Below are 12,258 nucleotides of genomic sequence, written 5' to 3'. Positions count from 1 at the left end.
CCTCTTGATGAAAGTGAAAGAAGAGAGTGAAAAAGTTGGCTTAAAGCTCAACATTCAGAAAACTAAGATCATGGCATCTGGTCCCATCACTTCATGGGAAATAGATGGGGAAACAGTGTCAGACTTTATATTTTTGGGCTCCAAAATCACTGCAGATGGTGACTGCAGCCATGAAATGAAAAATGCTTACTCCTTGGAAGGAAAGTTATGACCAACCTAGATAGCATATTCAAAAGCAGAGACATTACTTTGCCAACAAAGGTTCATCTAGTCAAGGCTATGGTTTTTCCAGTGGTCATGCGTGGATGTGAAAGTTGGACTGTGAAGAAAGCTGAGTGCTGAAGAATTGATGCTTTTGAATTGTGGTGTTGGAGAAGACTCTTGAGAGTCCCTTGGACTGCAAGGAGATCCAACCAGTCCATCCTAAAGGAAATCAGTCCTGGATATTCCTTGGAAGAACTGATGCTGAAGCTGAAACTCCAATATTTTGGCAACCTGATGCAAAGAGCTGACTCATTTGAAAAGACCCTGATGCTGGGAAAAATTAACAGCGGGAGGAGAAGGGGATGACAGAGAATGAGATGGTTGGATGGCATCACTGACTCGATGGACATGAGTTTGAATAAAGTCTAGGAGTTGGTGATGGACAGGGAAGCCTGGTGTGCTGAAGTCCTTGTGTTGCAAAGAGTCGGACACAACTGAGTGACTGAACCAAACTGAACTGAAGTGAACTTCCTTAAAAACTCCATCCCTGAAGACAGCCACAATGGTGGGGGTGTGGGGGGTGGAGTCAGGGTTTCAACATATGAATTCTTGAGCCACACAAGTTCAGACTATAACAAACATTTATTAACTCAGTTACGAAAGGAAATTTTTCTTATAAGGGTACTAATGTACCTTTGAAGAAAGGTCATTTGATTTCCAATTCCAAATGATTCGAAGACCAAATATCAAGAATCAAGAGGAAATTCTTTCTAGAAACCAGAGAAGATACTTACTTGGATTAGGAGCCCTTTCCTGAATGTAGGACTAAGTCATCCAATTTCAACTCAGTAAAACAGAACTCTGGTGTATACCTCTTTAAATGATGGTGTTTCAGATATTTTATAGCAATGTTTCTTCCTCCCTGAGTCTTCTCTACTTGAATATAAGCATCCTCAGTTTATTGTTCATATTACAGGATATGAGGCAGGTCCAGGGAAAGACTTGGAAACCATCAATATTTCTCTTAAATTTCCATATAAGACCCTGGCTATATATTCTTTCCAATAGCCTGACACTGAACCTTCTCACTGATTTATTTGAACCATAATATAATCCTCTATGACAAAATAACATAAATGGAAATAAATATGAGTCCCACAAAATATGGCTAATGATTACTTGCTTATTCATTTATTCAGCAAATATTTGCTGAGTATTCATTATGCATCTTAAATTGGTTATTTGTTACTTGGAAGTTCCCTAGTTCATTTCTGTATCCCCAGTGGTCTATCATATACCCATTATGACAACATTTTTTGTGATGAGTGTTTTGATGAAATTGAAAAGGTTTTTAGAAGACTATATAACTAATTTATCTGGGGAGATTGGGGATGACTAGTAAAGGAAATTTTTCCCAAAGAAGTGATATTTAAGCACAGACATAAAGATTGCCTAAATATTAATAATTCAAATTAGGGCTAAGGAGGAATAGAGAGATTATCAGGCATAAAAAAAAAAGAGCACGTATAAAAGCCCTAAAGACAGAAGATGCTTAACTCAGAAAAGAGGGCTAGAACAAAGAAAGAAAGAAGAGAGACAAGACCAAATAAACGTAGGTTAAACAATATGACTAATGTTGTTATAAGCATCTTTGTTCTGCACCAAGTCCCGTGCTGGGGACTGAGAGGAGAGCTGTGACAAAGGCTAGTTAGTCTCCCTCAAGGAGCTTAGAGTCTAGCAAGATAATACACAAATGTATTGAATATTATCTATTTGTCTCTATAAAGTCAAAACTATTGCAAAAACTTCTAAGAACTTAATTTTAAGATGGCTGCCTTTGTTACAGCTTCTAGCAATTTCCAGTAAAATTATAACAAGTGTTCTGGAATAACACCTTGGCAAAACTAAGAATATAAGTAACCTTTTAAAAATGTATTTATTTATGTATTTGTCTGTGCCAGGTCTTAGTTGCAGCATGTGGGATCTCTTTCCCCGACCAGGGATTGAACCTGGGCCCCCTGCATTGGGTGCACAGAGTCCTAACCACTGGACACCAGGAAGTCCTCAAGTAGCTATTTGTATTCAAAATTATTCTGTTGTCAAAATCTGAAAGAAATTTCATACATAATGGCATAATTGCAATGTGCTATCTGAAAGCAAGCAAGTCTATGCACCTACTGTTTACCTGGTCTTTTCTTTATTTAGTGTGTCCCTTGTATTACTCAGATAAGGAGAAAGGAACCAAACTATACCACTACTAAGGCATATTGTCATGTTAAGTATGCCTGGTGCTATTAGTCCACCTTAACACCTTTCATGATCTTTCCTTCAATAGTTGGTCATAAACAGAAACAAATGGGTGTGGAGTATGAAGCAAGGTTCTGAAAATGGAGTTACTCGTCTTCCTTGGTATAAGGCTCATAAGCAAAACATTATAAAAGGTTGAGGAAACAAGAAAATCCCTAGCTGAGAAAAATACTAGGGAATATTCCACCTATTGAGAGTATCAGAGAACTAGGTGATAAGGTTTTTATGTTTCTATCTCAAGGCAACACAACTGCACTAGATGGGTAGCAGCTGGATACTAATCTATCCAGCTGGATATTAGTCCACACTAGAGAATTTAAGAGCCTACTTTCTTCTTAAATAAATCTTGGCAAAATATTGTTCTATATTTGTCAAACTCTGTAACTATATACTCAATTTCAAGAGATGTAATTTAAAAAACATCATTAGTTATGTGTCTATGGACTTGCAGTGATCATTTCATCTTTTTTGTTTCATATATTTTCCAGTTTTATAAAATGTCTGTTTTCTCTGATAAGTCACTATCAAGGTATTATCCTCTTACATGTGTTATGCTCAAAAAGAAAAAAAATGCAGTAAATATAATTAAGATAAGAAGCCATAGGATAGAGCAGGTTAAGTTTCCAAGACAACAAGATGATATAACATGGAAATGCATCTACATATGAAGGACTGTAACGAAGGTTTTTAAATAACATAATAATATAACTGAAGCCAAGTTTTAGAGGTAGTGAACAGCTAAGTCCTTGATATGACTACTTTTCTGCTTTACATCGTTGTGAAGCAAATAAATGAAAGAAAAATTAAATTGAAAACAAACTAGAATACACTTTTATAAACAGTATCTTCAAATAAGCACCTTCAGTTATCTTAATGCTGAAAGTCAAAAGCTATTTTCTCTTTTTTTAATATCAAGAACAGGTGTGGACCATAATTTCTTATACTAAAAATTGTATTTGAGATTCTTGTTAGTATAGTAAGATAGGAGAAAATTCATATAGGCCTTAACCCTGTAAGTATCCTTCTAAGCACTGCTATAGCTACATCCATCAAATTTTGATTGACTGCATTTTCACTTATGTTGTCTGATATTTTTTTAAAATTTTCCTTTTGATCTCTTTATTAAGTCATTGGTTTTTGAGGAATACATTGTTTAATTTCCATATATTTGTGAGTTTCCTCCAATTATTTTCTATTATTGATATCTAATTTCATTCCATTATGGTCAGAGAATGCATTTTGTATTATTTATATCCTTTTAAATTTATGGGGGTTCATTTTATGGCCTAGCCTATGATACATAATGCAGAATGCTCCATGTGTGCTTGAGAAGAATATTCTGTTGTTTTTGGGTGGAGTATTCTATTAATATGTTAGGTATAGTGGATTCATACTGTTGTTCAAATCTTCTATTGCTTATTTACTTCTGACTAGTCCTTTTATCCTTGCCTGGAAAATCCCATGGATGGAGGAGCCTTGTAGGCTGCAGTCCATGGGGTCGCTAAGAGTTGGACACGACTGAGCGACTTCACTTTCACTTTTCACTTTCATGCATTGGGGAAGGAAATGGCAACCCACTCCAGTGTTCTTGAATCCCAGGGACAGGGGAGCCTGGTGGGCTGCCGTCTATGGGGTTGCACAGAGCCAGACACGACTGAAGCAACTTAGTTGTAGCAGCAGTTGTTTTATTCATTACTGATGGATATAACATGGGATATAATGGATATAATATTGGGATACCAAATCATTACTTTTGAAATCTTAGTTATTATATGCTCAACAATATGTTATGTATGCACAGTTTTATACAGTTGCTTTTTAAAAGTTAAGAAAAGAGAAAAACTATGCATTTATACTGTCTTCTATAACTACATAATTACTTCTCCTGATGTTCTTTGTTTTTAGTGTGGAGTTGAATTACCATCTGGGGTTATTTGTTATTTGCTTTCAGTCTGAAGAACTTCCTTTCTTGTTTCTTTTTTTTTTTTTTTTTCTTGTTTCTTTTAAGACATGTCTTCTGGTGACAAATTCCCTCAATTTTTTGTTTATCTGGGGATATCTCTATTTCATTCTTTTTGAAAGACAGTTTTGCTGAATATATGATCCTGGGTTGAAAGGTTTTGATTTGAGCATTTTAAATGTGCTAGCCTTCTTTCTTCTTGGGTCCACTGTTTCTATAAAAATTCAGTTGTTAATCTTATTGAGGTTCCCTTGGAAGTGATGAGTCAACTTTCTCTTGCTTTCAGACTATTCTTCTTGTCTTTTAGTTTCAGTATTTTTTTCTGTCTCTTTGTGAGTGTCTTTGTGTTTACCTTGATTTTTATTGGTTTCTCAAAGTGGAAACTAATGTTTCCAAAAAGTTTTGAAGTTTTTCCGTCGTATTTTTTCTTTTCCTTTCTTTGTCTCCTAGTATTTTCATTGCAGGTATATTGGTGGACTTAATTTTGTCCCATATATTTCTAGGGCTCTATTCATTTTTTTTTCCCTATATAGTTCAGTTTGCAAAATTTCTATTGCTCTATCTCCAAGTTCACTAATGCTTTCTTTTGCCAATTCAGATTTACAGTTTAGCTATTGTAATTTTTCATTTAGTTACTGTACTTTTCAACTCCATAGCTTCCATTAAGTTCTTTTTAAAAAATAATGTCTATCTCTTTATTTATATTCTCTACGATATGAGATTGTCATCATTCCTCCATAGTTCTTTAATGGTTTACGGTAGCTCATTGAACACATTTACAATGGTTTCTTAGAAGTCTTTGTTTAACTTGATTTTTGCTTGCTCTCATAGAGCAAACCTGCTCCCACCTGCTTCCTACCTCCCATCCCTATCCCATTTATGGGTCATGCTTTCTTGTTTCTTTGAATGTCTTATAATCTTTTGTTGAAAACTGGACATTTTTAGAGAATATATTATAGTAACTCTGGATATTGACCCTTCAGCCAAGGCATGTTATTGCAATTTGTTCATTTATTTGTTTAGTAACTGGCTGGATTATTTTAGTGAGGTCTGTTTTCCCTCTGCAACGCTAAGCCTCTGATGTTTCACCTCAGGGGATCCCAGCCTTGGCTTTGCCCACAGTCACCAGAAATGGCAGTGGTTTTGGCAGAGTTGTCTCTTTCCTTGACTACGTCCACGTTGTTAAACTTCACTAGTTGCTAGATGCTTTCTGCATTGTTCTTAATTCAGAAATCATCTACATTGTTCTTAATTCAGAAATCATCTAAATCCCTAATCCAACCAAATGTGGGCTCTTTCAGAAAGGTATTTCCCTCAGTGTTTCAGAATTGTTCTGACCCAGGCTGGCTCCTCTCCAGCTCTTTTCTAGTTTCTAGGTTTCTAGGTTCTCTACTTCTCAACTGAGGCAAAACATTGAGCCACTGGCTTTGAAGCTGAGTTGGAGACTATGCTGTTTTTCTCTGAGTGACACCTCTACTTTAGGAGCTGTGCACTTGACATGAGGGTACAGTAGCCTCAAGTCTTTTTGGCTTGGCTCTCCCAGTGTGAAGCCACTGTCATAATTCAGGGCAAGCACAACTGAAGCCCTGTATTCCCCATGAAGTCTTGCCAAGATAGAGCCTCTGTTGCCCAAGCAGGGGCAGCAAGGAAGAAAGGAACCCTGCCTTGTCCACACCAACTCAGAATCTAGTCCATTAAGAGGTAGATAGGAGCAGGGTGAGAACTGGTGACATCGCCCTGCAACTGCTAGCTGTGGCAGCGAGGAAGCTGTGTGCTCTTGGCTGGACCAATTTGGAGTACAGTTTCCACCTCGCAGAGCTGAGAGAAGGGGTGCAGAAGCTAGCTACCAGGTTCTGGTTGGAACACCATACTCAAGTCATTCCTACCAGGCTCTACTATGCTTCCTGAATAAATGTTTCTCTGTTTGGTGCCCTTCTCCAGAACTATTTCCAGAGACATTAGTTTGCTTAAATTTTATTTTATAAATTTTATAAACTGTAATTCCAGTTCCACTGTGGAATTCCCCACATTATCATGCTCCTCATATGTATCTCTGTGTTGAGATATATTCTTATAAGTAAAAAAAAAAAAAAAAATGTTTTAAAGGGTGACTGAAATTAAATCCAACATATAAAAGTTATGTTTTATACACTAGCAACAATGAGATGAAAATGTAATATCAAAAAGGTAATAAGTACTAAAGCAACTATATATATATATATATAAAATACTAAGTGTAATGAAATATGTGAAAATCTCTTGCAGCTAAAATAAAAACATTTTAACATATATTAAATAAAAAAACCACAGTCTTGATATAGAAGACTAAAGTTGTCAATTTTCTTAATGTATTTACATCTTAATATAATTTCAAGTAAAACTCTTACAGGAATGTTCATGGAACTTGGTAATCTGTTCTGCATTTGTCAGAGATTAGCAAATAAGCAAGAATGACTGAAATATTCCTAAAGAAGAACATAATGAGAAAAACAAACATCATGATTTATTATAAATTTTTCATACATAGAAAGCATAATATTGATACAAGATTAGAAAAACAGAGCACTAGAACATAATAGCCTAAAAGGATGAAGATATACAAAGTTTTGATTTGTGAGAACTAAGAATTGAATGTCAGTGGGTAAGAGATAAATTACTCCACAATTAACCTTGGGAAAATCAATGATCACTACAGAAAAATATTGATACCATACAATTGCTTAAATGTGAAAGGCAATATTAAGAAAAGTAATTTTTATGTAATAATAATTTAAAAAATAAGGCTAAATTACTAATCATTAAAGAGACTGATAAAATTGACTACATTGAGATTAAAATTTTAATAAAATGAAAAGGCATCATATGTTTTAAATAAATAAAGCAGAACTTTATTGAACATATTTGCAACATGCAATTTAAAAGAAATATGTATTTCAAATACCCGAATTTGAAGTATGTGAAACTGCTAATATTCAATGGGTTTTTGGGGGTGTGAAATAATGACAATTCAATTTGACCTAATAAAATAATTAATAATAAATGTAAATACCAACTGAAAATATGGTAAAAATATTAATAGGCAAATAGGCAATTGACTTTCCCTGGAGGTAGCAAGTGAAAGTTATCATAAATGACCCATGAACTTCCTTTACTTAGTCAATAACTTTCTTTATATAGAAAGAGAGCAACATATGCAGATACCAGGAATAGTAAAAGAAAAAAATGAGTTAGGTCTAAGACTCCTCAATGCTTTTCTAAGTAATAAAGGAGATAGCTTTGTTCTGCAATGAATAATACTCCTGCTGCAGTTTCTAAATTATCATTATAGATTGTTTAAAGAGAGACTATGCAAAGATAGTTTTTCATATAAATAATGTTAACCACAAAAAGACAAAAGCCTCCATTGTAATTTTATTAATTGCATCTTGAAGAACAATTCCCATCTTCTGTTTTGAACTATGGTATATGAAATCATCCACAAATATTCCTTGTACTAATTAACTGTACTCAAACTTGTCTCACACTTTCTGGAAATATAACACACACAGCTATATATTTGGTATCTGTTTTGAGATAATGTTCTCCTGCTTTTAGCTTACTGGCATTTCCTTCTGTCATGGAAATAAAGATTACTAGATCATTTGGAATATCACTGCTTACTTCCACTAGAAACCTCTTTTCACTTTTCAATTACTAAATAATGAGACACAATCAGAAATAACTTAGAAAAAAAATGTTAACTCAGAGTTTTTTTCTCTCTAACTGCTTACTATCAAGACACTGTAGGTCTGCATATATCTTAAACAAAGCAAAGACAAATATAATTTATACATTTATTTTAAGAAATGTCTGTCACATTTTTTGAATTCTGGTATTGGCTTCCCTGGTGGCTCAGATGGTAAAAAATCTGCCTGCAATGCAGGAGACCTGGGTTCGATCCCCGGAGGAGGGCATGGTAACCCACTCCACTAATCTTGCCTGGAGAATCCCCATGGACAGAGGAGCCTGGTGGGCTATAGTCCATGGGGTTGCAGAGTCAGACACACCTGAGCGACTAAACACAGCATAGCACAGCACACTGTACTATATGGTACAGAAGATTTAACACATTTACATAAAAATCATTTGAGTGGAATATCTGTTCATGTATTTGAGTATTCTAGAAATCACTGGGACATCCATGACCAGGAACTGTACAACAATGGTTTGGAATGTCTGTCTTAAAATGCAACAATGAGGCAGACAAATGTTCTGGGGTCTGCAAACTTGTCAATATTTGAAAAAAATCCCACTGAAATAATCATTTTGCCCAAATAGTACTGCACACATTAATCAAAGTTACGTTTATTTGCTTTTGGCTTGAATATCAGTATGAAATAATCAGTGTTCCCATCTGAATAGCCCTCTGTCTGTCATTAATTGAAATGAGAAAACAGACATAGATATATATACACACACACACACACACACACACATATGCATATATAGCTACAGTTCATGACATAGGGATGAATGACAACAGAAAGTTGGGGGTGAAATTCATTTTGGGAGTAAAATTTTGAGATTCATAGGGCTACCATGGGACCAATCACTTCTCACTAGTCAGTTCTACTTTGAACTGAAGTATGCCCTTAAGTGTCCTTAAGGGTTGCTCCAGATAAACAGTATACATTTCCATATAATTAATACATGAAAAATGGATCACCTGCTCCTATGACTTCTCATTTAATTCTTATTTGTATAACCACTCTAGGTCTTCTCTACAGAATTTTAAAATATGTGGCATATCTCCTCCAATTGGCAGTAAATTGGACTTTTGTGTATCTTAATGTAAATGCTGTAGAGCATAAATAACTCTTTTTATATGAATAGGTACCTGTGGGAATCAAGTGTATTGTTTTGTATGCCATATGGTCATAAAGTCTATCTTGTAACACAAAGCTTTTCAAATATGGCTTTCAAAATGTGGGGAAATTTATAGTCTAGTTTTCATTGTCTGGATAAAGAACATTAAATTTATTTATGGGGACTTCGGGTAATTTGTGTTCTATAAAAGGACACTTGAAGATTATTTTTGCAAGAGAAATCCTTTGCATTTACAAGGTGAGGGTAAAACTCCATTAGTTTATCCTGAGGCCATTGTCATTGAACCTGTAAGGGTGTGTATGGTCCATACCAATTGGGAAAATGGGAAGAGGGAAGAAGAAGAGTTCAGGAGTGGTTCAGTGGAGTCGGGATTGTCGTGAGGATTGCAGAGGATTTATGAACTAGAAAAACAAGTGTTGTTCGGGCAGCCGTTTTGAAATGATGCAAACTACTTTAATTTTCATTTTTCCAGATAATTCCCTCAGCATTTTGGCAAAGCATAATGGATTCAACCGCCAGAAGCAAGAAGTCTATCTCTTACCAATCATAATCAGTGACAGTGGGAATCCTCCTCTGAGCAGCACTAGCACCCTGACCATCCGGGTCTGTGGCTGTAGCAGTGACGGCGTTGTCCAGTCTTGTAATGTTGAAGCTTATGTACTTCCGATTGGACTCAGTATGGGCGCCTTAATCGCCATATTAGCATGCATCATTTTGCTGCTAGGTATGTATTTTCTTCATAGCCTAGGGGTCACCATTTTTCTGGCTCATAAATGACTGTAAATAAGGACAGAAAACCCTAACTCGACCTAGAAAATCCTAGTCAATATTCTTTGGAAGAAAAACTCTTTTCCACTTCTCCAAGCTTTGAGGTCACCAAGAGGGAAAAAAAGGATTGTAATAGTAAATGTCCAGGTGGAGAGAAATGTTCATTGCCTTTTTCAATTCCATCACCCGTGAAAAGATAAACTACGAATAATTGTGGTGGAAGTGGGGATGGACCTTAAGTGGTTACCACAGCAACTGTTATATAAAAAGACCCGCAGAGTTCCGATGCACACCAGTTTACTTCAAGAGGGGGCTCTCCTGTGTCCAAAATACTCTTTTATCTAAATAGTGTATGGGTTGGGTTGCTGAATCCATCCAATCACAAAATTTGGTGAGATAAGATGAAAGCAAACAAGCAAACAAAAAATACTTTTTCTCAAAATTGCATTGTGTTTCTCAGATAGTTTTCTTGATACTAAAATCAAATTAAGATGAAGACTGCAAATTAAGAAAATGTTTTTGTAACTTTTCTGCTAAAGAATTCAATTATAAAAATGAGATTAGACAGTAAGAGGACACAAAAGGGAAGGTATTCATACATCTTATCCTGCCCTTGGAAAAAGGTTATGTCAGTCACTACCTTCCTGGTTATATCAGTTCTGCTCACCCGGTATCTTGTATTGAGCATCATTTCCTTCCATATTTGATGTCATTAGCCCAAGTTTGATTTGGCTGATCTGGCTAGTTTTGTTTTGTTTTGTTTTTCTTTTAATGCATTCCTCTCCCTTTCCCCACCTTTAGTTCTACTTTACCAGGTAGAGGAAAGCTAGCACTTTCACACAAGAGAAGAAGTTGCCCATTCAAAGCTGACATTCACCTTAATATACCACTTTGTCTGTGAATGAACATTATTGTATTGGAAACAGTCTTGAAGAACTTATTAGAAAAACACAAAACATACTCAATATAGTCTGTTCAGCTCCTTTTTCTTTATGGAAGAGAGGCACGGAGTCAAAAAGTATTGAATGATCTGCCCAAGACACACAGCAAGTTACTCATGTTATCTGTGCTGTTTCACATTTTGCATCATTCACTCCAGAGCTCCCAGTGGTATTAAATGTAGCCTTCACCATGAATAGATGCAAACTTGTTATTTTAACCCAGCTTCTTCATCACCATTCAATAAATAGAAGCAACCTAGAATAATATTCACTCAAAATTCAGTGCCCATACTTCAGAAAGGCGTTTCACTTAATTCCCAAATGAATGCACGAAAGTTACATGTTCATAAGTTTTTAAATAATGCCCCTTGCTCAAAATACACGATGTGTTACTTGTGAAATTATATGTCTGTCTGGCTAATTGTTATTTTATGTTTTTCCTACAGTCATCGTGGTGCTGTTTGTAACTCTGCGGCGACACAAAAACGAGCCACTCATTATCAAAGATGATGAAGACGTGAGAGAAAACATCATTCGCTATGATGACGAAGGAGGAGGGGAAGAAGACACAGAGGCTTTTGACATTGCAACTTTACAAAACCCAGATGGAATTAATGGGTTTTTACCCCGTAAAGATATTAAACCAGATTTGCAGTTTATGCCAAGGCAAGGGCTTGCGCCAGTTCCGAACGGTGTTGATGTGGATGAATTTATAAACGTGCGGCTACACGAGGCAGATAATGATCCCACAGCCCCACCATATGACTCCATTCAGATTTATGGCTATGAAGGCCGAGGGTCCGTGGCCGGCTCCCTCAGCTCCTTGGAGTCCACCACCTCAGACTCAGACCAGAATTTTGACTACCTCAGTGACTGGGGTCCCCGCTTTAAGAGACTGGGCGAACTCTACTCTGTCGGTGAAAGTGACAAAGAAACTTGACAGTGGATTATTATAAATAAATCGAAGGGAACTGAGCATTCTGTAATATTCTAGGGTCACTCCCCTTAGATACAACCAATGTGGCTATTTGTTTTAGAGGCAAGTTTAGCACCAATCATCTATAAACTCAACTACATTTTACTGTTGAACCAAAAAGTTAATAATAAAAATTAAAAAGTATATGTTAGGAGGTTATAAATCTTGTGGAGTGTGAATTAAAGTATGTGGAGTGTCTAGAAGTCTTTGGATATTTGATATTTACCTGACCACCA

The 12,258-nt window shown here is 35.9% G+C and overlaps 1 protein-coding gene across 1 annotated transcript in view; it reads left to right on the top strand.

The window, feature by feature from the left end:
• CDH8 (cadherin 8, type 2) overlaps window positions 1-11,986 on the top strand; it is a 403,256-nt gene extending 391,270 nt beyond the window's left edge. The window contains exons 11-12 of the mRNA XM_010833836.1: window positions 9,810-10,061; window positions 11,493-11,986. Coding sequence (XP_010832138.1) covers window positions 9,810-10,061; window positions 11,493-11,986 — 746 coding nt within the window. The remainder of the gene's footprint in view (window positions 1-9,809; window positions 10,062-11,492) is intronic.
• The last annotated feature ends 272 nt before the right edge of the window (window positions 11,987-12,258 follow it).

The sequence above is a fragment of the Bison bison genome, unplaced genomic scaffold, assembly GCF_000754665.1.
Source record: "Bison bison bison isolate TAMUID 2011002044 unplaced genomic scaffold, Bison_UMD1.0 scf7180017863938, whole genome shotgun sequence".
NCBI classification, from domain to species: Eukaryota; Metazoa; Chordata; class Mammalia; order Artiodactyla; family Bovidae; genus Bison; species Bison bison.
Note: the sequence above shows the minus strand (reverse complement) of the source record. Positions and strands in the feature narration are given on the sequence as shown.